The sequence below is a fragment of the Delphinapterus leucas genome, chromosome 15 (assembly GCF_059928025.1).
Source record: "Delphinapterus leucas isolate spDelLeu-1000000601 "Yukka" chromosome 15, BTC_Dleu_Yukka2, whole genome shotgun sequence".
Classification (NCBI taxonomy): Eukaryota; Metazoa; Chordata; class Mammalia; order Artiodactyla; family Monodontidae; genus Delphinapterus; species Delphinapterus leucas.
Genome location: NC_143143.1, coordinates 3486681 through 3514248, shown reverse-complemented (window position 1 = coordinate 3514248; position 27568 = coordinate 3486681). Strand labels below are relative to the sequence as shown.

Here is a 27568-nt window from a genome sequence, read left to right as displayed (position 1 = left end):
CGGAGCACAGGCTCCGGATGCGCCGGCTCAGCGGCCACGGCTCACGGGCCCAGCCGCTCCGCGGCACGTGGGATTCTCCCGGACCGGGGCACGCACCCGTGTGCCCTGCATCGGCAGGCCGACTCTCAACCACTGCGCCACCAGGGAAGCCCTCCTTCTTTATTTAATGCTGGATAATGTTCCCTTGTGTTATAAACCAGATTTTCTTCATTCTTTCATTCGTCAGTAGACCTTGCGTTTGCTTCCACGTCTCGGATGTTACGAGTAGTACTGCAGTGAACACTGGGGTGCTACTATTTCTCGGAGATCCTGATTTCAATTCTTTTGGATAAACACCAGGAAGTGGAATTGCTGGATCATAAGGTAGTTCTACTTTTGGTTTTTTGAGGATCCTCCATACTGTTTTACACAGTGGCTGCACCAGTTTGCGTTCCTACCAGCAGTGCACAAGGGTTCTGATTTTTCCACGTCGTCACCAACACTTGTTGACTCTGGGCTTTTTCGTGAAACCATGACAGGTGTGGGGTGGCAGCTGCTTGTGCTTTGACTCGCGTTTCCCTGGTGATCATGTATGTCGAGAACCTTTTCATGCTCCTCTGGCTGGCTGTCTGCTTTGGAGACATATCTATTCAGGTCTTCAGCGCATCTTTAATAGGGTTATTAATGGTTTGTTTTCTTTGTGTTTTTTTGTTTTTGCTTTTGAGTTGTAGGAGTTCCTTATGTGTATTGGGAAATTCACCCCTTATCTGATATGTGGTTTGCAAATGTTTTCTCCCATTCCGTGGGTTGCCTTCTTATTCTGTTAATGGTTTCCTTTGCTGCACAGAAGCCTTTCCGTTTGACGTAACGCCGCGTGTCTGTTTGTGTTTTTACTGCCTGCGCCTTTGGTGTCATGTCCCTGAAATCGTCGTGCCTACTCGGTGCTTGCCCGGACGGGTGGGCCAGGCCGCTGCGCCTTGTTTGTGCCCCACGGTACGGCAGGGCTGGCCGGTGGCGCATCCTCAGCGCTGACCTCGCTGGGACCCAACACCAAAGCTCCACTTGGCAGTAGCTGGTGGACTGTTTTTCCGTGCAGGCCTGCCTGTCTGTCCCGTTGAGTTCTGGGCGGAATGGAGAAGGGCAGTAAATGTTGAAAACAAAATGGAGCTAGGCTCTGACGAGCAGATTCATCCTTTTTTGACGACATAAAGCTCTTCGTGCGTGCACGTGTGTGTGTGTAATTCAACCAGCGAGGAGAACGGACGAGAGGAGCAAGATAAGCAGTGGAAACAAGGAGACGCGTCTGAAGCCTGTCCCTCCCCAGGAGCAGGACAGAGGGGGGTCATGCTGTCTTTGGACAAAAGTGAAGTTACGCCAGAGAGAGCAGCAAAGTGCAGGCCCAAGGAGAACGTGGGGAAGGGAGCCCGAGGCCCGTGGGGCGCGGAGGAGGCTGAGGCTGCAGCCCGCCCGACACTTCCGCACCAGCCCTGCCGCTGATATGGCCCCTCGGCTTTTCCCGTGGGCCTGATCGCCAGGACCCCCGGCACGACGGTCACTGCAACAGCCGTAGTCCCTGAGCTGCTCCGGGCGCTGGCAAGCCCTCCAGGCAGGATGAAGAGCCTAGGGACAGCGCTGTTCTCGCGCGATGCCCGCAGACGCCCGCCTTGCCCCCCGGAATCCGCCAGTAAGAGGCACAGCCCAGCGTCACCCCCAGACCGACCCAGTTACCTCTGGGTGGTTTGATTTGCTTGTCAGTGGGTCTCTGCTCACCTGTCAGAGCACCTGGCAGGTGTGGTCAGGGACCCTCCAGTGTGAGGATGCTCTCAGAATGCACAGCGCACCGACAGGCTGGCTGCCGGGATGAGGAACCGTGCCAGCGAGACACCGACTGGCATTTAGAGGGAGGAATCGCCTGGAGCTCTGCTTGCTGCACCCGCCCCTCAGCCTCCCCAGGAGGCTGGTGAGGACAGCGCGGTGCTTGTCACATTGCGGGCGACTCGGACACCAGGTCCTGGATGCTGGTGGCTGGGGCCCGGGAGACGCGGGAGGAGGGGCTTGAGATGGGCGGAGCTGACCTCGCAGGCTGCCTTCGAGGGAGGCAGGCGGCCCCCACGTGCCCAGTGTCCCCTGGAAAGGGAGTGCCACGGGCCCTCTACCCCAGGCGGCCGTCCCCCAGGGTGGGATGGGGTTGGAGGGCCGGGAAGGGCCTAGCTCCGTGCCGCCGCCTGGGAGCCCCTCCCGCCCCTCTCCTCTGCCCGCCGCGCGGCCCCAGACACGGCCAGGCAGCCCCCGTGAGTGGGGTCGTTTGTGTGGGTTTCCTAACGGTATCTCTGAGTCTTCCAGTAGCGCCCGCGATCCCTGCCTCCTGACGCTGCCTTAGCCGTCGTCTTCCGCCTCCTGCTGGGATGCGGTAGCACTTAGCTGCCCTTGTCCGATCACCACCCCAAGCCGTTGCGCCTCTGCTTGCTTCCTCTGTTAGTTACGTTCCTCACTTAAGACACCCGCCCTCGTCTCTCTTGCTCTCGAGTACGAGGGGCAATTCCTGTTGCTCGTCCGAACGGTCACAGCCGCTCTGTTCTCTGATTCTCAAAGAGAAGATGTGAAAAAAAGCCATTTGCCAGAGGCCTTTTCCAGCGTGGCCTCGGGCGGTCCTTCCTGTGAGGGTTTGTAGGCGATGTGCCTCTAACGGGCTATGGATCTGAATCCAGTTCCCAGCCTGACGCTGGCAGGCTGACAGATCGTGGTGGGTATTTTGAGCGTCCGCCGTTCTCACGCACAGAGAGCGGCGGGTTCGGCGTGACTCTTGGTCTCTGTCTTGGCAGCCAGGAGCCCCTCTCCCCGGCTAGCTTCACCATGGCGGGCCTGGTTCCGGACCTGCAGCACATCCTCTTCTGGATGTCCAACTCGGTTGAGCTTCTGTACTTTATCCAGCAGAAGTGCCCACTCTACATGCAGAGCCTGGAGGAGGACCTGGACGTCACAGGTATGGCCGTGCTGCTGCTCCCAGGTGGTGAGCGTCCCCGGGCCGTCTCAGGGGAGAGGTGGCCCCCAGAGCAGAGATGGGTGTCGGGGGCATCCCCAAAGAGGGAGGTGACCTGCCGGTCGGGCTATAACCCGGTGCCTCTCGTCCGTGACGCGTCCGCGCTCTCTGTCCCCGTCATTTCACGCAGCCCCACTGGGGGAGGCCTGGGAGACGCAGGTCACTCACTGCATTCTGTCAGCCCTTGGCCGCCAGCCCCCCCCAGAACGCACCGCAGTCTCAGAAAGGAGGCGCGTTGCTCGTGAGAGTTACGAGACTGTGTGACACGTGTTGACTTCAGAGACTAAAACGTAGGAAAACGTGCCTCGTAGAGCTGATGCAACGCAGCATAAAGCGCTGAAAACGCTCAGTGAGAGAGTGACTCTGACTGGGGCGGTCTAGGAGGGCTTCGTGGAGGAGGTGGCGTGCGGCCAGGCCCTGAGGGGGTGTGAGATGTCAGCTGGCGTGTGTCTGATGGGGCCGCAGCGGGTCCTGGCACGGAGCCGGGACGGAGCAGCGGGGCCGCATGCAGCGGGACCGGGTGTGGCGGTCGGGGACCAGGGGCTCGGTTTCGCCCCGTGCGGCCTCACTCTGCCCTGCGAGGACAGAGCCGCCCGCTTCGCTCCCTCCTGTCCGAGCGGGCGTGCGCCCCCGCCCCGGGGGCCTGCCTGCCTCGGGGAGCCGTGGGGAGGCCGCGCGGCAGGACAGGCGTGGCCATGTCTCCCGGGACACAGCCTCACAGTCGGCCTGAGGCCCTGGGCCCTGCTGGTTCCCCCGATGCCAACCGGCTAGGTTCCTAGGGGAGGGGCTCATGGCCGCTGCCGGCGAGGGGGCTGGTCTGCCCGGGGGCCGGCTGTCCCACTCTGCACTCAGTTGGCCACTGGCTTCGGAGACGGGGTGGCGGGGCCGAGGCCCTGGGGCGTCCCGGCCAGGCCTGGGGAGACGGGGTCCGCCTACCTTCCTCTCGTCAGTTGTGGTTTCTGAGTCTTTTCTCCCCCCGACTTCCCAGGGAAGGGGCGGTGGGGACTGTCTTGGGCTCTCAGGGCCTCCGTGGATACGTGTCAGGAGCAGTGTCTCCTCCGTGCTCCAGTGGTCATTCGTTGCAGGTCCGCTGGCCTGTCGCTCCCTCCCTTGTCCCCCGTGGGCGGACATTGTGAACACCGTCCAGTAGACCCCCAGGATGGGGCAGCTGCTGTCTGTCCACCGGGCCTGGGTTGGACGCAGACCGTCACCCACCATTCCCCCGGACGTGACGCGGGGACTACACCTCCCGAGTCTCCGTCGCCAGCGCGCCTCGCTCTGTGCAGCAGCCCGGGCCCACCCCGTGCCTGGTGCTGCTGGAATCCAGCGCCTGCAGAGGCTTCCTGCCACCTCTCTCCCCGGACCCTGTTGAGCTCCTTTTGCGGGGGTGGCCTCCAGCCCCCCAGGACTGAGGCCGCAGCGCTCAGCGGGCTCTGAGTGGAGGGGACTCTTGTGCACGTGGCGTCGGCCGGCGAGCACCCGGCCTCTGGCTGGTCCTTCCGTGCGGAAGCCAGGAGGCCGGCACAGGTCGGGAGACGGCACCCCGTCACCCCGACTTCGGGCACAGTGCTCACAGGCGGGTCCCGCCGGTGCCCCTCCTTGTCTGGACATATTTCAGACGCTGTGTTGAGAGGCTGCAGGCCTGGGGTTAGCGTAGCCTTCACAGGGACCCTGCGTCAGGCTGATTTTCATGAAAAAAGCTGCTGGGGGGCTCTGCTCTTAGGAAGATATTCTTGATCCAAGGCCCAGATGTCGTGTAGCCCAGTCGACGTTGGGAGAGTGTGTGGACGGCTGGGGTCCCACCTCTGCCCGCCCCGGGGACCACAAGGGCTGGGGAAGCCACAGCAGGGCCTGAGCGTCCCGGAAACAACGTCCGGGGCGGTGCAGGCGCCGGAGAGCTCAGAGGAAAAAACCATCAACCAGGGGGCGAAGGGAAGGTCAGAGTTGGCGTGTTTGGCCTCCTGACCTTCAGCAGGAAATATCTGTGGGAAGAATTCTAAAAACAGAGATGTGTCATGTCCTGAAAACTGGAAAAAGAGCTTTTTCTTCCCCAAACAACCTTTTCTGTCTGAAGCTCTTATCCAGGAAGCCCGTTCACAGGGGAAGATAAAAGATTAGCCCATCAGGGGGGACGTTTATTTAATTCATTTAAAGTTCTCCTGTAAGGCTTTGAGGCTCTGCCTCAGCGCCTGCGGACTGTGGGGTCCCAGGGGGCGGTCCTCAGCCGCGGGGCCTCGGGAGGGAGGCGGGACAAGGCCCGGGTCCTCTGACAGGCGCGTGCGGGCGTCAGCTGAGCCGGAAACCCCAGCAGAGCCCGCGCCGCGGCTAGGAGGGTTTCAGGGTGTTTCTGTGGCGTCTGCTGGGAGCCGCCCGGGGTTGTGCTCTGTGGACCCCCAGCCTCCTCCCTCTGTCCGTCCCCTCCTCCCTCTCTCCAGAGCCCCCGGGCCCACATGAGGGGCGTAGGTCTCCTTCTCAGACAAGCTGGCGCCGTCAGAGCCTGTGGCCCCTGCAGTCACCCGATTGGCTTCTCCCCCAAAGCCCAGGGGGGCTGCAGGGAGCAGCCAGACCCTGCCGGGCTCCGGGAAGGGCCCTGGGGAGGCCCCGCAGGCCTCCGGCTTCCTGGTCGGGAGGGTTCTGGGGTGTGAGCCCTGGGGGGGGGTCAGGGAGCCCCGAGCCCTCGATGGCCCATGCTGGCGTCTGCAGGGCGGGTCTCTGACGGACGCGCACACCGTTTCCATTGGCCCAGTAGCCGGGCGGCCCCGTCCCTGTGCTCCTGGGAGGCCCAGCTTAGCGTTCAGGGCGATTCCCGGCCTCCCTCCCTCCCTGAAAGGAGGTCCCCAGACGTGGGGCCCACTCTGTGCATTAAGCAAGAGGCCGCACGGGACGGGCAGTGCAGGAAAGCCTTGCCGCCGGCCTTCCGTTCTCGTCAAGAGAAGCGAGGGGCCGAGCGAGCGAAGGACGGAGGCGGGCGTCCTGTCCGGTCCCTCCCCAAGTGCCACTGGGGCCGCTGGCACCAGGCACCTCATGCCGCCCGACTTCGGGAGGGCCCCTTGGGATGGCCCCTCCCTGTTGGGCCCCTGGTCTTGGGGCGCCCGTGGCCAGCCTGGCCTCTTGGCCGTACAGGAGCCCCACCCAGGGGGAGGGAGTCACCTGGCATCACTCACACCCCCAAGTCCCAGCTGCAGCTGCAGCCCCCTGGCCGCTGCCCAGCCTGGGAGGCCCATCCCCGGGCCTGTTGTGCCAAGGGCCCGTCCCCCGAGGTGCTGAGCGCCCAGGGTCTCCGCTCTGTGCCTGAGACACTGCAGTGTCTTCCCTGGGGGGCGCTAGTTGGGGGGAACGGGGCACGAGGGCCATCTGGGCTTCTCGGGAAAGTGTCGTGACGGCCTCCTTAGGACCTCTGGCCAGGTGTCCTTTGACCTGTATCCCGAGTGAGAAGTGACCTGCGGGCCAGGATCTGCCAGCGCTGGGCACTTGGTCCTGACGCGTATCCGGAAGCTGCTAGCACGCGAACGTCTGCTGCGCTTGGTATCGAGTTGGTGTCCATGGGCTTGGAAGCTCGGGGCCTAGGGTCCTGGCCACCTCAGCCAGCACCCTGGGACCCCTGGGCCCGGGGGCCCCGTGGCTTTGGTTTGTCACGTTTTCCAAACCCAAGAGGAGGGTGCTGGGCGGAGCCCTCTGGAGGCGTCGGATGGGGGTTTGAACTCGCGGCAGTTCCAGAAGGTTCCTGCCCGAGTCCCCCCTCCCCTGGCCCTGCAGTGACGGCGCCACATTCCCCCGCAGGCTCGAAGGAGTCCCTGTTCTCCTGCACCCTCACGGCCAGTGAGGAGGCCATGGCAGTGCTGGAGGAGGTCATCCTGTACGCCTTCCAGCAGTGCGTGTACTACGTCTCCAAGGTACAGCCTCTGCGTGCGCGTTCTCCTGGGGGACCTGGGTGCCGGCCTGGACGCCTCTGCCCGCCCGGACCCCGGTCTCGGGCCCCTGGTCCCCTCACCTGCTGTTGCTCTCGTCGAGCGAGTCCTCTGACCCAGCGCGGGGCCAGCGAGCGAGAGAGACGGGGCCGGCTGCTCTGGGGAGGCAGCTCGGATGGCGGGACAGCCGTGCGGTGGTTCCGGCTGCTGTGGCCCCGGCTCCCCTGCCCGCGCCATCCCTAACGCTGGTGGGGGCAGCTGTGCGGCCATGTCTCGGAACTCAGAGCCGAGCAGGGGACCCCGGGGCTCTGCCGTGTCCTTGGGTCAGTGGGGCTCACTCGCCCCCACTCCGTCCAGTAAAACCCTTCTGATAAAATAAGAAGAGGGTGAAGCCCCCTGCCCTCAGGGTCCTCTGGGTGCCGTCCGGCCCCTTTGCCGGAGCCCCTGCAGCCCGTGTCATCTGCGCCTTCGCTGGGAGCTTTACTGACCCCCCTCCCCGCCGCGGCTCCCGCTGGCTGAGCCCAGCACTCACACGTGGGTCGCTGACACACGTGGTCTGGCCAAGGCATGAGCGGGATGGGTCGGGCCCGGGGCCCCTGCCCACAGCAGCCGGTGTTTTCCTCTCGCCCCCAGTCCCTGTACGTGTGCCTCCCGGCCCTGCTGGAGTGCCCCCCCTTCCAGCTGGAGTGCCGCGAGAGCTGGTGCTCGGCGCCTCAGCTGCCCGAGGAGCTGCACCGCGTCGTGTCCATCTACCAGGCCACCCTGGACCTCCTGCGGCCGCTGCAGGTGCACCCCGAGATCGCCGCCCAGGTGCTGGCCTACCTCTTCTTCTTCTCCGGCACTCTGCTCTTCAACCAGCTCCTGGACAAGGGTGAGGGTCCGGGGCAGACAGCCCGCAGGGCCACTGAGCGTGTCCTTCCGGAGACCAGCGGGCTGAGCCGTTCCGCTCCGTGGGGTCTGGGCGGGTGCCGCGGGGGGAGGACGTGCTGCAGAGCCTGTCCCCGTGGGAGCGGGAGACGCCCGTCCGTGTCTGCACAGGGCCCTGCCGGCCTTTCCTGGTTTATTTTATCCCCGCGTGGCCTGGGGCCCCTGTGAGCGAGGAGGCAGCAGGCTCAGGGAAGTGACGTGGCCTTTGACCCTGCCTCACTGCCACCCAGATCTCCTCCATCGCCCTGCCCCAGCGCTCAGGGCCGAGGCAGTGCTGGGGTGCGGGGCAGGGAGAGCGGGGCCAGCCCACAGCACGTGCGAAGCCTGGACCACGGCCCTCTGCACTTGGGGTCACGTGGCTGTCACCGCCCCTCCCTGCCCTGCCACCTTCACCTCCCACCTCCATACCCACCCACCCATGCCCAGAGAGGGGTCTGGAAGCAGGTAGTTGTCTTAGAAACGGACGTAAGGTCTTCCGTCTGTCCAGAGGCCTGGTGTGGGGGGGCGCGGGAGGAGGACAGGGCTAGGGCCCAGCCGGGCCTGGCTCCCTCGGGGTGGGGGGTGGCGGGCAGCATGCCTGCCCTGCGAGGGCTGCCCGGCATCACCCTCGTTCCCTCCCTCCATTCCCAGGGCCCTCTCTGAGTTGCTTCCACTGGCCCAGAGGCGTCCAGGCCTGTGCCCGCCTGCAGCAGCTCCTGGAGTGGACACGGAATGCCGGCTTTGGCGAGGCTGGAGAGCGCTTCTTCCGGAAGCTTTCCTGCACACTCAGCCTGCTGGCCACGCCCAGTGCCCAGCTCGTGCAGGTGGGAGGGGTACAGAGGGTGGGGGGCGGCGGGCGCAGCGAGGATGGGGCGGCACCCTGCACGGTCGCCCTGGGGTCAGCAGCTTGCAGACCAGGAGGGGCTCAGTGGGCTTGCAGTGGCTTAGGCCACAGCCGTTCCCACCTGCAGGCAGGATAACGGCCCCAGGATGCCTGTGTCTAGTCTCTGACCGGCAGCTGTGGCCACAGGGGGCCCTGCTGATGTGGGGAGGTCACCCCGGGGCACCTGGTGGCCCTGTCTAAGCACACGAGTCCTTAAAACTGGGAAAATATTTGCAAACGATGAGACCAACAAGGGCTTAATTTCCAAAATCTACAAACAACTCATACAGCTTGATATCAAAAAACAACACAATAAAAAGATGGGCAAAAGACCTAAACAGACATTTCTCCAAAGAAGACATACGGATGACCAAAAGGCACATGGAAAGATGCTCAGCATTGCTGATTATCAGAGAAATGCAAGTTGAAACTACAGTGAGGTATCACCTCACACCGGCCGGAACGGCTACCATTCAAAAGCCTACAAATAACAAATGCTGGAGAGGGCGTGGACGGTAGGGAGCCTCCTGCACTGTTGGTGGGGATGTAAACTGTACAGCCACTATGGAGAACGGTATGGAGGTTCCTCAAAAAACTAAAGATAGAGCTACCATATGATCCAGCAATCCCACTCCTGGGCATATATCCAGAGAAAACTCTAATTCGAAAAGACACATGCACCCCAGTGTTCATAGCAGCGCTATTTTCAATAGCCAAGACACGGAAGCCACCTAAATGCCCATCACCAGACAACTGGCCTAAGGAGATGCGGTACACGTGTGCGATGGATACTACTCAGCCATAAAAAAGAATGAAATGACGCCATTGCAGCAACATGGGTGGACCTAGAGATGATCATACTAAGCGAAGTAAGTCAGACAGAGAAGGAGAAAGACAAATACCATATGATATGACTTCTGTGTGAAATCTAAAAATATACAAACAAATTTATTTACAAAACAGAAACAGACTCACAGGCATAGAAAACAAACTTATGGTTACCAGAGGGGAAAGCGGGCGGGGGGAGAGAGAAATTAGGAATTTGGGATTAACAGATACAAACTACTGTACATAAAACAGGTAAACAACAAGGTCCTACTGTAGAGCACAGGGAACTATATTCAATGTCCCATGATAAACCATAATGGAGAAGAATCCGAAGCAGGATCGTATATGTATAAAATCACTTTACTGTAGACCAGTAACTAACAGAACGTTGCAAATCAACTATACTTGAATAAAAGAAGAAAGAGGGAAGCAGAAGAGTGGGTCAGAGAGACAGGAAAGGGCTGGCTCTGAAGGTGGAGGACGGGGCCACGGAGCAAGGGGTACAGCAGCCTCCAGGAGCTGGGAATGGCCCTCGGCTGGAGGCCAGCACAGGAACGGGACCTCAGTCCTACAACCACAGGCAAACGGATCCTGCCTTGGAGCCGCCAGAAGGAGCACAGCCCTGCAGCTCTTGATTCTAGCCCGTGCGACCTGTGCTGGACGTCCGACCCCCAGAACTGTAAGACCGCGCTCACGTTGATCTCACTGCCACCTTCGTGGTCGTTTGTTAGCACAGCAGCAGGGAACAGACACCAGCTCACCTGCCTCCCTCACCTGCTGCGCGACATGTTCGTCACAGGTAATCAGCGAGACCAAGCTACCCAGGCCCTTTCCTGCCGGGCAGCGACATGGCACCCACCCAGGGGATGGCCAGCGTGTTTGCAGGGCGGCCCCATGGACTCCGCTTCCCACGCCCTGGGGAGCTGCTCCGTGTTTGAACCGCGTAGGGGACCGGCTGCCCCGTCCGCCTCCAGGTGAAGTCCCAGCCGACGTGAGCGCAGCCAGGAAGCTCCACATGGCAGTGACGGCGTCCACAGCCACGGCCACCACGGGCAGCCGCGAGCCACTGTGTGGAGCTCAGACTTGGGCAGAGCATCCGCCTGCAGAGGGGAAGACGAGATGGGGTCCCCCCTGGGGCACTGCTGTGCACACTGCTCTTGCCCTGGGCCTGGCACACAGGCGTGTGCCCTGGTGAACAGTTACCACAGGGGTCCCCAACCCTCGGGCCATGGACCAGTAGCAGTCCGTGGCCTGATAGGAGCCGGGCCGCACAGCAGGAGGTGAGTGGTGGGTGAGCGAGTGAAGCTCCAGCTGTATTTACAGCCGCTCCCCATGGCTCGCGTTGCCGCCTGAGCTCCGCCTCCTGTCGGACCGGCGGCGGCATCAGATTCTCATAGGAGCGCGAACCCTGCTGTGAACCGCGCGTGCGAGGGATCCAGGTGGCACGCTCCTTAGGAGAATCTAATGCCTGGTGATCCCAGGTGGTGACGCTGGTGCTGGGGAGGGGCCGCAAATGCAGATCATTAGCACAGAGGTTTGACCGTCCAGAGACCATAATAAATCAGTTGCCTGCAGACTCACATCAAAGCCCTGTCAGTGGGCGGCAAGTGACAACGAGCTCGGGGCTCCCGCTGATTCTGCGTCATGGTGAGTTGTGTAATTATTTCATTACACATTACAGTGTAATAATAATAGAAATAAATTGCACAATAGATGTAATGCGCTTGAATCATCCCAAAACCATCCCCCACTGGCGCCCAGTCCGTGGAAAAATTGTCTTCCACGAAACCGGTCCCTGGTGCCAAACACGTTGGGGACCGCTGAGTTACCAAGCCGGGTGCTTCAGGTTCGCGTGGTTTTCCGTGGTGTTTGTACTTCAGTACAAAATGCGCAGCAAGGAAGGAGCAGCGGTGCGCTAGCTGCTCAGCTGCGCCTCTCCCTGCACAGCTGGGAGCTGCCCGCTCCTTCCTCTGGCAGAAGACTGGGGTCTATTTCTAGAGCATTTAAGACCGAGGGTCTCCAGGTTGGGACACGGGATCTCACCCTGAAGGAGGGAGCACCCCGGTGGCAGAGCCCCCATTGCTGGAGCCCCGCACTCTCACCCACCAGGCCTGGGCCTGCGCCCTCCAAGCAGGGGGCGGCCAACTTGGCAGGGCTGGCGGTCAGCGACAGCCCAGGGCAAGATGGAGGATACTGACACTGGGCCTCCACAGCCAACCAGCCAGGAGAGGGAGAGAGAGGCAGGGAGTGAGGCAAAGAGGCCTCAGGCCGTAGTTTGCCACCCTCAAAATGGACTATTCAGGGAGGAGAAACTTACTTAAAAAACCATTTGTATCGTCATAAAGGTAAGGGAAGATGCAGTAACCATTACATAACAGGATGCTATAAATAAGAGAACAAAAAGAATTCTTGGAAGTTACAACTACGACAGCAGAGATGCAGCGTTCAGTAGCAGAGCTGGAAGATAAAGTCCGGGAAATCACCCGGAAGCAGAGCCAGCAAGATGGAAGAGGCGTTTGCTCCTGCTGGGGGACGGCTCAGCGCCGTCGGGGCGCCCGCCGACGCCAACCTCGGAGAAGCACAGGCGTGGCGAAGCGTGGCTTCTAGGATGAAAGTCAAAACCACCTCCGGGCAGACGAGGCCGTCCTGCGCTGGCATGTGTCTGGGGTGGAGGTGTCAGGAAGAGGCCGCTCTCCCCCCTTCCCACGTAGCTTAGGATGTTGTCTGTCCCTTCAGTGTCGATACTCGACAACCACCGCCCAGGCCTCTTGATGTGGGCAGTAAAATCAAACGTGGGCGAAACAGAGAGGAAGGAAGAAAGAAGGAAATTAAGGGACCAGTCAAGTGAGGCCCCGCATCCGAGCAGTGTGAGGCCAGAGAGGGCAGGGCCAACAGGGAGTGAAGACAAACCAAGACAGTTGCCCAGCCCGCTCGACCCGAGTGTCCGGACTGCAGGTGCAGCCGGTGGGTGAAAAACACAGTGGCTGAAACAGACCTGCACCAAGACGCGCTCACAGGATTGCGGAGACGCCGCTGAGCTTCCAGAGAAGAAGGAGAGCAGCTCGGGTCTGGAGGTCAGCGGTCCGGATGGTTCCCGACTTCTCAGGAGCGAATGCAGGAGCTGCCTCCCAAATTCCCTACGAGGCCGACTCGAGCCTGGAGTCCTGATGCCTGATGGCGGGGACAGTGGCCTGAGGACGCTCTCCCACGCCAGGCCCCCAGCGTGCCCCTAGCACAGGCCTCCCTGGGAAGCTCCTCGAGAGCAGAAGGAAGGGGTTCCAGGAAGCAAGACGGACGGAGACGGTAACTCAGTGACCTGCCGTTTGTCTTCTGCCAGGGCGCCTTCCCTGCCCCCGGCTGCCAGGCCAGCCTCGTGCGGCACCTAACGCTACCGTTGTGCCTTTGTGCAGGTCTTTGACCTGCTTGACTCCCTTCACACGGTACGAGGCGGGGGTTCTATTTCACGGCCCCCTAACCTCCCAGTGGTCTTGCCCCGTTTCTCAGCCCCCCGAGGTGGTGTGACAGGGCTTGTTCGGTGGGCAGGGCACTCAGCTCGGTGCCTGCTGGCCTCTCCGGGCAACGCCCCACCCACCCCCGCCCGCCACCTGACCCGGCTCTCGCCCTGGACGCCCACAGGCATGGGGTGAGCTGCCCTCTGCACCGGCCTTGACCTCGGCCTCGCTGACCTCGCTGTCCCGCACGGACGCCCCAGGGCGGAGCGGGTGCTGGCGTGGGGAGCCCTGGGCCCCTGCCGCCGGAGCTCCCAGAAGGCAGGCCCTCCCTGGGGGGCGGGCTGGGCCCCCGGCCTTTGACCAGGAGCTCCTTCTCGTCAGCAGATGAGCTGGGCGAACCTGCGGGCCGCGTTCCCTGCCCTGAGCCCCGCGCAGCTGCACCGCCTGCTGACCCAGTACCAGCTGGCCTCGGCCATGGGCCCCATGAGCGCCTGGGAGCCGGGTGCCCAGGACAGCCCCGCAGCCTTCAAGTCAGGTGAGGCCTCTCCTCCGGCTGGAGCTCAGAACTCGGGTGTGGCCCGGGGGCTCCTTGACCCCCAGGTCCCTGGGTCCTCAGGTCGGGGGACAGGGCAGGACACCCGAGGAGGAAGACGGCCCAGGGCGGAGGCTCCCCTTTGCCCCCAGGCTCTCAGCTCAGGTCAGAGGTCCCCACTGCCCCTCATGGGGCCTCGCTGGGTGCACGGCCACCAGGAGGAGAGCAGGGTCTCCACACCGGGTGCCATGGCACAATCTGTCGGGAAATGGTGCTGAGCAATCTTGCCCTGGGTGTGTTACATGTGGAGACAGACGTACATACATGTGTGTATATTTTTATGAGTTAGTTTTGTATCTCCTCATTAGCAGTATGTACATTATAACACAAGTAAAAACGGAAAGTAAAGGACTGGGGAAGATCCAGATAGAAGTAGGGCTTCCGACGCCTGGTCACCTGGGGCTTGGGCCCTGGGCGCCCTCCCCCGCCCCGTTTACTGGTTCACGTCCAAGGCCTTCCGCGGAGGGAGGGAGGGGGCTCTGTGCTGGGCGCCGGGAGCAAGGCGGGGGCTGCCGTCTTCCCTCCGTCTGGAAGGCGCGTGTGTCCTCGTGCGGAGGCCAGCACTTAGGCAGGCTGTGCTCAGCCCGGTGACACGTGCGTGGTGCAGGCGGCGTGGCCGCGGGGGCCCGGCAGGAGCAGGTGGCGGCCTGGGGTGCTGGTGTCTGGGCCGGGTGAGCTGGGCTCCAGGCTGGGGTGTGCAGTGGGCCCGGGGGAGCCGGGGGCCGCAGGCAGGGGTCGTGGCGTGGGGCCCAAGTGCCAAATGGTGGCGCCGGGGCTTCATCCCGGGTGCTCGCTGGGACTCAGGAGGTGTGAGAGCGCCCTATGGGCTTGTGCGGCCCCTCCTGTGTCCCCGGGGTCCCATGGCGTCAGGCGGGGGTGGCCGGGCAGCTGCCTCCTGGCTGGGGGGTCACGCCGCCCTCGCCCCTGCAGAGGAGGTCCTGGAGTCCTATGAAAACCCCCCACCCATCGTTTTGCCGAGCGAGGGCTTCCAGGTGGATCTGGAGGCCGACTGCCTGGACGACAGCCTCCACCAGCACCTCCTCTACATCCGCCACTTCCTGTGGAGCCTGCAGAGCAAGCCCAGCCCCGGCGGCAGGCCCGCGCGGCCAGAGTGTCTCCAGGTACCGGGGTGGATGCAGGAGCGGGGGGGTCCCGAAGCCGCGGAGGCTTGGGGGGCCCCTCTGTCCTCCCAGCACATCGGGTTGCCTGGTGCTGAGTTCTTTCCCCCCTCCCCCAGGGCCCGCAACACACCAGCCCCGAGGGCCACCCTGAGGACCAGAGCCGCCCCCTGGCTTCCAGGGACCCCGGCAGGGGAGCCCGTGAGGCCGGCTTGGAGCGCACTCCTCCTTCCGCGGGGGACCCCCAGGCACAGGGCCCTCTGGGAAGGCCACCAGGCCGCGTGAGCCGCGGGGGGGCCCAGGCCGGGGACCCACACGGGGACCCCTCATGCCTGCTCACGCCTCCCGGCACCCCGCTCAGCCTGGAGCCCGCTGTCCCCGACTGGCCAGAAGCCAGCAGTGCCTGTGGGGAAGTGCTTCTGGAAGGGAGGAGGAACGGGCCGAGTGGCCCGGGGTGCGCAGCCCCGCAAGGTGAGCCCCGAGCCAGGCCCGCACCCCAGTCCTGGCCCTGCTGGCGCCTGGGCAACTGCCTCGGGGTCCTTCCCCTGCGGGGCCCTGGTGTCGCGTCTGGCCCGGGCTGTCAGAGTTGCCCACGAACGCCTGTTGCCCTGGACACAGGACAGGCTCCTGGGGCAGCTGGGGAGGGCACCGTGTGGCTCAGGCCCGGGCAGCTGGGGACTCGGGGACTCACTCCGCCCGGGGGAGAGGAAGGATGGCCCCATGAGGTGTGTTGAGCCCCAGAGCCGATGCGAGGCCAAGCGGGATCGGTGGGGGGCGGGGCGGGGGAGTGGAGCCCTGGGCGTGTGGGCACTGGGCTGGCCGGGCTGGAGGGCAACAAAGGGCAAGCATCCCCCAGCCCCGCCTGGCCCCCGGTGAGTCCTCAGTGCTCGCGCCAAGCTTAGAGGGTGCCCTGAGGGCAGGGGTCACTGGGACCGAGCTGGGCCTGAGGCAGGACACCTCTCAGCGACCTGGGGGGTGCCCCGGCAGGGCGCCACGACTGACCTCGTGGGGAGAGAGAGGGCGCAGGACCCTCAGCGTGGGGAGCAGCAAGGCCCAGCTGAAAAGAGCCCCAGCTCCGGAGGGACAGACGTGGGGTCACCGCTGAGAAGTGCGGTGGGAGAGGGCAGGGAGAGGGAAAGCAGAGCCCCCTTCTCAGCCTTCCGGAAGCACCCGGCCTCTGAGCGGGGCCGGTGTCCCGGGGCAGTACAGGGTGGCCTGACCCCCGTCACCCTGATGGTGGTCCGGGTCTGGCTTTTCCCTTCTGGCCAGACGGGCATCTTTCTGGACCTCTGTGAGCACGTGTCTCTTTGGAGCAGCCAAGCCAGGATGTCCCTGGGTCCGGACTCCTGGGCAGGCGCAGGCCCCCGTGGCAGAGTCAGGACAGAGGACTGAGCCGCCGGCCCCTGACCTTACCTAACTCCGCTGCATTTTTCTCGCCCGCCCAGGAGGCTGTGCAGCCCCGGCGGCCGAGCCCCCTCCAGCCTCCTCCAGCCACAGCTCCAGCACGGACGACTTCTGCTACATGTTCGTGGTGGAGCTAGAGCGAGGCCCCTCTGGGCTGGGCATGGGCCTGATCGATGGGATGGTGAGTGAGCTGCCCCGCCACTTCCTGCAGGCCCCCAGGCTCCTCCTCTTTCCCAGAGACGGGCCCACCGCCTGCACCCTCAGGCCTCGTGGCACTTGTCCTGGGCCTGCGGGGACTCTGATGGTGTCCAGCGCTGTCCTCGAAGACACACTGGTGACCGACCATACAGTGAGCCCCACCGGGCCAGGCCGGGGGAGGGGCGGAGGTGGCCCTGCCTGGAGACCCTTGTGTGCGAGGGGCCCACGGAGCTCTGAGGCTTCCGCTTCTCCCCCAGCACACACCCCTGGGCGCCCCAGGGCTCTACATCCAGACCCTGCTCCCGGGGAGCCCCGCAGCGTCCGACGGGCGGCTGTCGCTGGGAGACCGCATCCTGGAGGTGAACGGCAGCAGCCTGGTGGGCGTCAGCTATCTGAGGTACCGCGCCTTGCCCCCCGCGGCCTCCTCTGCCCCCTCCCCCACCCCTCGGCCTGTGGGAGGCCACATCCACCCTTGGGACGTTGGAGCTGAGTAAATGGAGGCACAGCCGTCCGGCCTGGCTCCCAATGGCCACCTCCCGCCCTTCCCCCGCATTGGCCCTCTGATGACACACCAGTCCCCGCAGGGGCTCAGGCACCTTGGGGTGGGGCGGGCTCTGGACCAGGCCGCGAGAGCGCAGGCTCCGTGATCCCGAAGCTCTGTCACAGCACGCGGGGCTCAGGGTTGCTGACTGTAACTGTCCACTTGGGGTGACAGCTGCGGGGTGGGGGGTTGGGTCGCCCCCCAGCACCTCCAGGAGGCTCTGCCCGCCGGACCGGCAGTGAGTCCTCACCCAGAGGGCTCTTCTACACCGTCCCCGCCCCTTCTCTGCTTTCAGAGCCGTGGATCTGATCCGACACGGGGGAAAGAAGGTGCGGTTTCTGGTTGCCAAGTCAGACGTGGAAACGGCCAAGAAGATCCGCTTCCGCACGCCCCCTCCCTAGGCGCCGTGCAGGGGCGGCCCGAGCACCTACACCTGCGGCTCCCAGGTTACGGCCCCTTCTGCCAGACTGTTCGGTGTGGCTGTGTCGCCCACAGGACGCTAGCCGCAGTCCCTAGTGTACATTTTATTTTATTGATATGACAGATAACACTAAGTTGTGATGTTTGTCACAGAGCCTTCGTGTTTGAAGATTTGAGTGTTATAGATTCAATAAACTATCTTTCGTATTGTAGAGGGTGGCGGGGCGTGGAGTCTGGGTGGGCACCGTGCTGGCCCCCTAGAAGGGTTGCTGGACGTGGGGCGGTGCCCTTCGAAGAACTGCTCCCTCCCTGCCAGCGCGGGAGAGTCCCCGGGGGGGACACGGGGCTCGCTGGGGTGCCGGGATGGCTCTAACTCGCTCCTCGCCTGCCCTCCACTCTGCCCGCAAACAAGGAGCAGCGGGGGAGATGCAGACAGCCCCCGGCCGCCGAGGGAAAGGGCCAGAGCCGCCCCCATCAGAGGGGGCTGCACCCTCGGTGATACCACACTCAGCACGTCCCAAAGAAGGGGTCTGGACCCCCCAGAAGGTTGTAAAGTGAGAGTCTTGACCCACTGGGTATCCAGGCTTCCTCCCTCAGACTCACACCCCTCCTGATGTCCTCTCTGGTCGCTAAAGCCATGGCTGGGCCCTAATACCAGGCTGGCCGGTCCCAGGCTCTCAGTCTGCGGCCCGGCTGGTGTCCACCTGGTGGCCTTTGCTTCACCCTGGTGGGGGGGCCCGCCTCCTGCACCGGCCGCTGACCCTGTGCAGGGCCGTGTTGGTGTCACAGTGGCAGCAGGCAGGGCACCTCCCGGCTGGGTGTCTTCGGCAGGTTCGGCAGTGTGCGCCTCCCTGGGCTCTGGGCTGGGGTCCTCCTCTTCGACAGGAACAGAGACTCTGGGGACGAGAGGGTCCCGGCCAGGCAGCTGCAGACACACCCCTTACGTGGAAAGGGGTCTCGTGGAGGGGCCAGCGGCCGGAAGGTGTGTCCCAGGCACTGGGCCTCGGGCAGCTGTGGGCGCAGAAGGGAGTGCGGGTGGGGGCCCGGGCCTGCGGGTGCCCAGTACCAGGTGTCCAGATTCCACCTGACCTGAAGCAGTTCCCAAAACGCTGGATGAAATGTACTTTAAAAAGTCAGTTAAAACGTGCAATTGAACCCTCCCCAAATTCTGAAAGCCCTAAACAGAAACAAGGGCACAAGTTCAGGGAGGCTGGCGGCTGACCCAAGGCCTGCCGAGCACCACCCCACCCCCGCCCCCCGCGGAGCTGCATGGAGTGGGCGGGGGGGGGGGGGGAACCCCTTGCATACCGCAGAGTTCGGGCAGGGAAGGGCTGGGGCCCCTGGGAGGGCTGGGGCCCCAGGGAAGGGGGGAAGACCTCCGAGCTCCGCTTCTCGCTGGCAGGGAGCGGGTGCTGAGAGCCCTGCGAGCCCTCTGCAGGGAAGGACACACTTCATTCCCGGGATGTTCTTTTGAGGTCAGCACTGTGATTATCCCCATTTGCAGACGAGGAAAGTGGAGCACAATGGGACTATCATTTTCTACATCAGTCGGCCAGCGCTGTAAGTGCTGTGAGGACAACCCGACAGAACCCAACCTCTGGAAGCAGCCACCCTGGTCCGCCCTCGGCGCGGTTGCAGTGGGCGCCCGGCCCAGGTGAGTGCGCCCTGCTCGCGCGCCATCCTCCGGGCCGCAGCCCAGCCCGTGTCCTCACGGCCTCCGAGGCCCCCGGCGGCTCTGCCGCTGCGGCTGACACGCCTGGGACAGCCCAGCCCCGCCGGATTTGCACTCGCGTCGCTGGACTGGACTCCCAGCCACCACAGAAGTCTACCCTGCAAAGACAATGGTAAGGGAACGTTTCTAGAGCGGCCTTGGCTCCGTGTGAAGCAGGGAAAAAAGTCCCCTCAAAATCCGTATTCTCAAACTGGTTCGTAGGCACGTTTGAGACCCAAACTTGAAACGTCTGAACGAACGTGAAAAAACTGAAGCTAAGCATTAATTGGCATCTTGGCAAATTGAAAAAAAGCATTTTCTCTAGGTGTCACATCCTCAACCCTGGCCTCCCTGGACCCAAGTCCGGAGGGCCAGGCAGGGCCGGGTGGGCCGGGTCGGGCCGGGCCGGGCAGCCCGAGCGGGTGGGCGAAGGGTGTCGCTGGGGCTCGCAAGGCTGGGTTGGTCCCATCCTGGGAGGGTCAGGTGTTCTTTGGCACGCCCCGCACCAGTGCCCCACGGCTCTGCTCCGCGCACCACCTGTTGCTTCTCGGAAAGCATCCTGGGGCCGGGACGCCAGCCAGAGGCGTCCGTCCCTGCGGCACCCGCCCGGCCCCCATCAGCTTCCTCGGCGGCGGGTGTTTCTTAGGGCGTCTGGGAGGCAAAACCGGCCGGGGGCGGAGGCAGGAGCTGGCCGGAGCCTGGGGGCGTGGCGGAGCCCGTGAGGGGCAGGGCCGGAACCTGGGGGCGTGGCCAGGAGTAGGCCTGGATGTTGGGCGCGGCGGAGCGGGTGGGCTGGGACTTTCGAAGCAGCAGCACCACCTGGTGGCCGAGCCCCGCCAGGTGCCCGGGGAGCTGGGGCGCAGCCTTGGGGGTTGGTTTACAAGCGGGGCAGGGCCTGACTTGAACGGAACAGTGGTAGAAAGCGCTTGAGAGGACGGGGTGTCTCCCCCAAGTGGTGTAAGAGCAAAGCGCACCCGGACTTGCTCCCAGTAAGGCTTCTGGCGGCAGGTAGGGTGGTCACTGGGAACACTTTGGTGGGTGCCCTGCCCTTACCCCTGCTCGTAGAAGGCTGCACGTCTGCAAAGGTGACTGACAGCACCTCCAGCCCACCCAGCAGGAGCCCCAGAGCCCCAGCCTTATCGTCTTCAACTTAGGAGCAGGAGAATATCTAAAATAATGTCACTGACCAAACCCATTTCCCCCGTGGCAGCTGCCACCTCGGGGAGGTCGGCACTGCTTCTTCCTTTCTGACTGACCGCATGTGTCTGTTAGTGATCTGTGGTTTCTGTACCATCTGGGACATGGGCTGAATGGGGCTCGGCCCTGACACATGGGGATCAGGTGAAGGCCCCCCCCCAGCCCCACGGCCGGCTCTCCCAGCCCAGCAGCACTGTGTCCCCTGGGCTCTGTAGCAGCCGCGTGGCTGCCCGTAGGGCTCCCTGCTTCCTGGGTGGAGGGAAGAAGAACAGACCCCGTCTCGTTCACGCAGCCATTTTGTAAAGATTTATTTTCGCAGTATCTCTTCTTGCCCCCAAACAAACAAACAAGGACCGGCAGGACACAGACCAGGCAGCTTCCACCCAGTCCCAAGAGGAGCTAAAGCCGAGAATCAGTGCTGTGTCACTACACAGCTCAGTGTGGTCCCGAGAGAAGGGGGTTAAGAGAAAAGAGAAAAAGAAAGAAAGACACACAGAGGCCAAAGGCTGAGACTGTGACAGCCTCCCTGACCACTGAAGCCATGGCTGGTAATACCAGGCTCTCAACCTGCAGCCCTGCCCGGCATCCACCTGGTCCCTTCACCCTGGCAGGAGGCCCGCCTCCCTCTCCACCAGCCGGCTGACCGTACGCAGGACCAGGGGCAGGGCCGTGTTGGTGTCACGGTGATAGCGGGGCTCGGACACCTCCACGCTGGGCGTGAACACAAACTGGGCCACGCTGGGCATTTTCAGCAGGTTTAGCAGCTCGGTGGCCCGCGTGTGGGCGGCTCGCGCGCCCTCCTCACCGGGCACGGGGCCCGCGGCTGGGCTCTGGGCCAAGGTCCTCATCTTTGACAGGAGCAGGGAGACCCTGGGGACGAGGGAGTCCCAGCCCGTCAGCTGCAGGCGCACCCCTCACGCGGGCAGGGGTGTCGTGGAGGGACCAGCTGCCAGGAGCACCCAGCTAGCGTGGTCTTGGCTGGGAGAGGTGAGGCGGCAGTGCTGACACAGCCCACGCCACATGCGTCCAATCAGAAGGGCTTTGGGGGACAGGACAACCTCCAAAGCTGTTCCCTTTCCCAACGGGAAGCCTGTAGCTTTCCCTCTGCCCACCGGGAACTGGTACCTGGGAATCAGGTCTTGGCTCCGAGAGGCCAGCTTGGTCAGTGTGGTCATGAGCACAGTGATGACCTGCGGAGGACACTTGGGAAGGGTGGTGGAGGGCCGCGACTGGGTGACCTCAAAGAGCAGGGCCTCCAGGGCTTCGAAGAAGTTGTTGATCTGCTCCACGGTGCAGCGCCGGTCCCAGGACACCGACAGGTACTCGCCGATGGCCCACACCTGGGTGGGGGACAGCACTTCAGCCCTGTGACAGGCCTGCACGTCAGGCGCAGGCTGGGGCGGGACAGCGGCTGCCTTACCACAGATGTGAGCACGTGCCCACCGCTGCGGGGGCCGCCCACAAACTCCAGCAGCTCCTTTGCCTGCTCGACCACCAGTGGAGGATGCAGCTTGCACAAGGCCGGGAACTGGGAGCTCAGCACCCTGCCAGAGAGGACACGTGGGCTGTGCTCGCCCCACGCAGACCCCAGCCCCGCGGCCCGTCCCGAGAAGAGCTGGGCAGTGGCGGGAAGCCCCCGAGCACCAGGTGGAGGTAAAGGTAGTCCCAGCCCTGCCAGGAACCTCTTGCCCCACCAGGGAGGAGGCTGGGCTGGAGCAGGGATGAGCCCGCATAAACTGGGCCTTCAGCAAGGGGGACACATGTTCTGGAAGGCTCCGTGGAAGAGGGGCTTGGGTGGGCAGGGAAGGGTCCGTACAGTGGCTGAGGAAGTGCCGAAGCTGGGCTGGGGTCTGTGGCAGCTGGGGAACCATTGCCGTGAGGGGCAGAGAGCGCGGGGTCAGTGAACCCGTCCAGGGCTGGGCCATGGAGCCGCAGGAGGGGCGAAGCCCGCCAGGAGGGACCCACCTGTGCACACTGGCTTCATACCCCGGGACCTGGTAAAGCGAGTCGCTTCGTTCCAGGAGCAGCAGTGACAGCTGGCTGGCCAGGGCCCCGTCAGCAAACTGGGAGAGAGAGAGAGAGACTGCGTCCCACCCCCAGGGAACACCTCTGCTCCGGACCTGGCTGGCTGCTGCCCTGGGGGCTTCTCTCGGCCCCAGTTCTGGGAGGGACAGGAGCCGGGCTGGGGCTGGTGTGAGCTGCCCTGTCTGCTGTGATGGACCGGCCCCTTGGCCACTGAGGAAGCTGGGGCCCTGTGGGTCCTAGCTCCAGCCGGCCCTCTGCTGCAGGGACAGAGGCCCCAGGAAGCGGGCTCACCTGTGTCACCGCCGAGAAGAACGCCCGGAGCAGGGTGGGCACGGCCTCGGCGCACTGGACCACCCGGGCGCAGCCGGCCAGGGGCTGCAGCAGCCGGTAGAGCGGCGTCAACCTGGGGACACACGGCCCGGCCCTGAGCACACGCCTGTTCCCCGTCCGCCTGGGGACCCGGCTCTGGAAGCGCCTGCTCTGCCCTCATCAGAGGCCACCCTGCGCATCTCCTAATGCACGGCCTGCTCCCTCTGCGGCCGCCCTGCTCCCGTGGCACACGGGAGGGCTGGAATGCGGCTGGGGGCAGGAGGCCGTGGTCCAGTCCTGGCCCTCCCGCCCCTAGGATGTGCTAAGCCTCCCTTTCCCCACCTGTGGCAAGGAGTCAGCACAGTGCCTACCCCACAGGGCGACAAGGACGGGATCAGGAAACTGAACAAGCAGACCACAAGCCAGGTGCCCAGGAAGCGCTTGGCCACATGGCCAGCGCCTGTTGGGTGGGGGTCACCAGAGCTGTCTCTCCAGGTCAGAAGGCACCAGGCCTGGGGCGGATGCCAGGGCCCAGCCTCAAGGCCTCAGGGAGCTCTCGTGTCCCACGTGGGGCCTGGGACGCCCGGCAGCGAGCCCTACCTCTCCACGGTCCCGCTGGCGTGGGCACGCAGCAGGTGCTGGAAAAGACCCTGGACCTGCGAGTCCCGGAGGGCCTCCAGGCAGCCGAGGGCCCTGATGGAGACGTCCCAGGGTGGCCTTTCGGATGCAGACTGCAGCGACCTGCGAGCAGAGAGACTCCTGAGGCCGGGCTCGCATGTGGGCTCTGGTCCAGGCCAGAAGAAGCTGGACTCGCCCCTGCCCTCGCGGTACCCACTGGCCAGGGAGAGACTAGAGCGGACGTCACCGTAACATCACTGTGCCCTGATCCAGCCAGGAGCTGCAGGATGACCCAAAAAGGCCTGGGGGCCGGGCCCCTGGGAGGCTGCGCGGCTGAGTGAAAGACAGGCTGGACTCCGGGGCTGCCGTCGGGGCGGCGAAGAGGTGCAGAGACACGCTGCTTGGGAGACAGCAGGAGCAGCCGAGCAAGGAGGGACAGGGACAGGGCAGACACGGTCAGAACAGTGAGCAGCGGGGCCAGGCAGGGGCTCACCTGAGCTGCAGGTCCAAGGCTGCGGTCAGACAGGGCAGGTCCAGCAGCAGGTGGAGCATCTCCACGGCCGTCCCTGCGTCAACCAGCGATGGGAGCAGCGCCACGAAGTCAGAGGTGAGGGGCGGGCTGTTCCAGGCCAGGAACTGCGGGGACAAGCAGGGCAGCTCCAGTGGGAGCCTGGAGGGCATGGCCAGCCCTGCCACCTCCTCATGTTTCACTGTGACCCAGGAGTTGGAAAATATGCCCCTCAACTTTCTTCCCCCTTATTCTTTTTGCTTCTGCACTCACTTTTGTACCAACCATCAAATCACTTTCCATTTGTCATCGTTTATTTTCCTGATTAAAGAATTCAGTCTCTGATTTTGGAAAGGCCATGCAGTGACACGCCAATCACAAAAGACACATCAGGGCTTCCCTGGTGGCACAGTGGTTGAGAATCCGCCTGCCAGTGCAGGGGACACGGGTTCAAGCCCTGGTCCGGGAAGATGCCACATGCTGCAGAGGACCTAAGCCCGCGTGCCACAACTACTGAGCCTGCACGCCACAACTACTGAGCCTACATGCCTAGAGCTGTGCTCCACAATGAAAAGCCACCACAATGAGAAGCCCGCGCACCGCAACAAAGAATAACCTCTGCTCGCCACAACCAGAGAAAGCCTGCGCGCAGCAACAAAAACCCAATGCAGCCAAATACAGGAAAAAAACAAAAAAACCCATCAAAGACAAAGGTGCCAAATAGCTGAACACACCCGGCAACGCTCCCCAGTGAAGAGATGCTAACCTGAACCAACTCTGCGAGCCCAGCCACCAAGCCAGGCCCGACCTCGCCCTCCTGAGGGCATGGGCGCCCCCAGCCCATGCCAGGACACTGCCCCAGGGGCCCTGCACACCCCAGGCCCCCAAGCCCCTGCTCTGGTTCATGGATGACCAAGCATGCCTTGAAGAGGTTGGGGAAGCTTGTCCTGAGAACGCCAAGGTTTCTGCCAAACAGAGGCAGGCTATCCCTGCAGAACTGGACGAACTCGAAGGCCAGCATCAGGCTGTGGAAATGTTCAGCGGGGATCCTGGTGAAGAGGTGCTGGTAGACGCCTTCCGCATCCACTGCGGCGGCCTCCCCTGAAAGGCAGAGGGCTCCGTCAGGGCAGAAGGCCTCGGGTGCTGCCGGGGCCCCCCGAACCTCGGGCCGAGCCTCCAGGGCCACACGTGTCTGGGGGACACCAAAGGCAGACATGTCCGCCCTTCGCAAGCACGGGAAGAGCCAGCTGAGCCGGATCTGGGTCTTCCCAGGTGTCTCTGGCCACAGACCCACCCTCTGGTTACGCTACGGGTACGCTACGGGGATCGTTCCTTGGAAGGGGCTGGTTTCACAGCACCTTCCAGGAAACTCTCGTGGCAAAGAGAGTTCAAGATCAACACAGACTTGGTAACGTTTTAATTTGCTACTTAAGTCCATCTAAAAGTTCCCATCGAAGTGCTAAAGGCTCATCAGATCAGTGCTGCTCTACAGACGAAGGAAGGGGGCAGCGTGCAGAGGAAAGCCGCCCTCCCCGCGAGCAGGTCTGCTCCCACGGGAGGGCGGAGGCTCACCGTGGTGCAGGAAGAACTGGGCGACGGGCAGCAGCGCCCGCACCCAGGCTGGGTCCCCGCGCAGGCGCGTGTGCAGAGACTTCAGGCAGGAGAGGGTGCGGTACAGGAAAGAGGGGTCCTGCTGGCAGAGCACGTCCAGCACCAGCACAGCCTCCACCAGACACTGCGGGGACCCAAGGAGGCCGCTCAGACGGAGCTGGGAGGGAGCGCCCGCCCGCCCGCCCGCCCGGCACTCACTGCTTTCTGCAGGTCTGAGTCTGCCTTCTTCAGGGCTCCTGGGGGAGGGAAGAAAGCCACCTGGTCTCTGTGTCCCCATCAGAACAGCCAAACAAGAAGGTGCCCCGTGTTCTGGAAGCTGGAGGAGAGGCTGGGGAGCCCACAGCTGGGAGCGACCGCAGCGCAGACACGAGGTGGGGACTGAGCACCACGGGCCGCGGACGGGAAGGGTGGCCCTGGGACTCACGCCGGTTACTCTGCTCCAGCAGGCGCTGGCAGTACTCGAAGGCCTTCTCCCGCAGCCATTGCTGGGGCGGCAGCACGTGTCCGGCGGTGGAGGTGGCCGAGAGCATGGACAGGGTGGAGCCTTCCAGCTCCGACTTGTCGTCTGGAAGAGAGAACGAGGGCTCAGGACAGAGAAGGACCTCCGCAGGGTGCGAGGAGGGCTGCCGTTGCCGACTGCCAAGGCCTGCGCCCTTTCCCGCCTGCTGCCACCCCAACTGGACACAGTGGTGTAGGTGAGCCCAGACTGTCTATAACTGCTAGTGGGCTTGCAGAGGAGGAAGAGTTTGGAAAAGCTGTCTGAACAGTCCTGTCGACATCTGGCTTCTCAGCTCGTCTGCGAAAGGCCTTCTGGAGACCACGAGGCTCAGCCAATGTCGCCAAGGGGCCCAGCACATCCTGCCTGCGTCCTACCTGCATCCGGGGCGCTGGAGCCCCCCGGGCCACTGTCCAGCAGCCAGGCCCGCAGCATGGAGAAGGCCTGCACATTCAGCCACTGGTCCTCTGTGAAGCGCTGGCCCGTGGACAGCACAGTGAAGAAGTCCGTGGCCACTGCCCCGTCCACCTCGGTGACAGGGCCCAGCTGCAGGAGGCAAGGAAGGTCAGCTGGCGCCGCAGGGCCCGGGAAGGGCCGAGAAGAGGCGGCATGGGGCACGAGCCACCGCCCTGGCCATCCACGCTCCTCCAGGACCACGGGCACCCCGCCCCCACCCAGGGTGCGTGAGTGCAGGCACTTGAGCTGAAAACGCAGCCCTCGGTCAAATACGGTCCCTGCCCGCGTGTTCCGGGCCTCAACCCACAGAGCGCGTCACAGGCTCGGGGGGCTGTGACCCAAGGCGCCCCCGCATGCCCGAGTGGAGCGAGGAGAGAGCGCTCGTTCTGGAACGAGTAAGGAGGAGCAGGTGGCGGACTGCAGGCCAGGCCGGCTGAGGCGGCCCAGGGACACGGAGCTCCGAGTGCCCCAGCCTCACCTGCCGGGCTCTAGGCGTGGAGAAGAAGCCCCCGGAGGAGTGGGCGACCGCCTGCTGGACGCTGGCGTAGCGGAGCCAGTCCCCCAGCCGCTTGCTGAGCGCCCTGGTCTGCTCTGTGCAGGGCGGGGGTGACACCGTAGGAACCGAGTTAAGTCCCGCAGGCTCGCGCTGCCTGGGCTGCCGCAGGTCTTCCTAGGAACCCGCAGCAGCCCTGGCGGCCCCTTGCCCCCGGTGGCAGGGTGTGTGCAGACCTTCACGGAGGGCGTCCGGGGCCAGGCTGGTGACCTTGGACACGACAGGGAGGAGGTGCCTCAGGCTGGGCCCCTCGGGCTGCCGGCTCTCCAGGACCTTGAGGACGCGCTGGCCCAAGCTCCTGACCTGCTGTTGGTCACCCTGCAAACCCCACAGTGGAACGTGTTCCTGCGCGTCACGAACGCCACCTGGTTCGGGCGTCCGGAACGTCACGAGGGCAGCCCCGGCCCCGCAGCCTGAATCAGCCTCACAGCCCTGGCTCATCCCCCCACCCGGAATGGGGGCGGAGGGGGGAGGGCTGCTGGGTGACAAGGGCCCAGCCGAGCCTGCCCGCCCCACAAGGAGCACGCGGCCTGCTGGTTCACCGAGGCCCCAGGGCCACCAAGGGCAGGGCGGCGGCAGTCACGTTACCTGGGCCAAGAGCACAGAGGCCACGAGGCCCAGCTGCCGCGTGTCCTGGATGTGGTCGCAGGAGAGGCTCAGGCTGTCGCAGGGCGACATCTCTCTCAGGACAGCGGTGCAGAGCAGCTGGAGCGGCTCGGGGCAGGCGGGCGAGCAGAGGGTGGTCTGCAGCAGTGCCATGCAAGGCCTCTCCAGCCTGGGGGGAGGGGGCGTGTCACCCCCCCCCCGGGGCCGGG

General features: G+C 64.0%; 2 protein-coding genes across 7 annotated transcripts in view; one reads left to right on the top strand and one right to left on the bottom strand.

The window, feature by feature from the left end:
* RADIL (Rap associating with DIL domain) overlaps positions 1-17347 on the top strand; it is a 63281-nt gene extending 45934 nt beyond the window's left edge. For 2 of the 4 annotated variants that reach the window (XM_089895529.1, XM_089895530.1), the window contains 10 exons: positions 2802-2962; positions 6800-6912; positions 7561-7798; positions 8485-8657; positions 13381-13531; positions 14519-14709; positions 14826-15177; positions 16152-16459; positions 16566-16705; positions 17145-17347. In XM_089895529.1, coding sequence (XP_089751655.1) covers positions 2802-2962; positions 6800-6912; positions 7561-7798; positions 8485-8657; positions 13381-13531; positions 14519-14709; positions 14826-15177; positions 16152-16459; positions 16566-16705; positions 17145-17250 — 1933 coding nt within the window. In that variant the 3' untranslated portion in view covers positions 17251-17347. The remainder of the gene's footprint in view (positions 1-2801; positions 2963-6799; positions 6913-7560; positions 7799-8484; positions 8658-13380; positions 13532-14518; positions 14710-14825; positions 15178-16151; positions 16460-16565; positions 16706-17144) is intronic. The other 2 variants (XM_022565434.3, XM_089895531.1) reach the window with 2 other exon arrangements.
* A 3121-nt stretch (positions 17348-20468) lies between these two features.
* Positions 20469-27568, bottom strand: part of AP5Z1 (adaptor related protein complex 5 subunit zeta 1) — a 19379-nt gene continuing 12279 nt past the window's right edge. The window contains exons 3-17 of one of the 3 annotated variants that reach the window (XM_022565438.3): positions 27342-27528; positions 26930-27071; positions 26679-26791; positions 26122-26290; positions 25673-25813; positions 25447-25484; positions 25210-25372; positions 24560-24738; positions 23623-23765; positions 23112-23252; positions 22494-22605; positions 22143-22240; positions 21598-21721; positions 21303-21517; positions 20469-21047 (exon numbers count right to left, since the gene is read on the bottom strand). In XM_022565438.3, coding sequence (XP_022421146.2) covers positions 20777-21047; positions 21303-21517; positions 21598-21721; positions 22143-22240; positions 22494-22605; positions 23112-23252; positions 23623-23765; positions 24560-24738; positions 25210-25372; positions 25447-25484; positions 25673-25813; positions 26122-26290; positions 26679-26791; positions 26930-27071; positions 27342-27528 — 2236 coding nt within the window. In that variant the 3' untranslated portion in view covers positions 20469-20776. Of the gene's footprint in view, positions 21048-21302; positions 22241-22493; positions 22606-23111; positions 23253-23622; positions 23766-24559; positions 24739-25209; positions 25373-25446; positions 25485-25672; positions 25814-26121; positions 26291-26678; positions 26792-26929; positions 27072-27341; positions 27529-27568 lie in introns of those variants that run through there. The other 2 variants (XM_089895532.1, XM_089895533.1) reach the window with 2 other exon arrangements.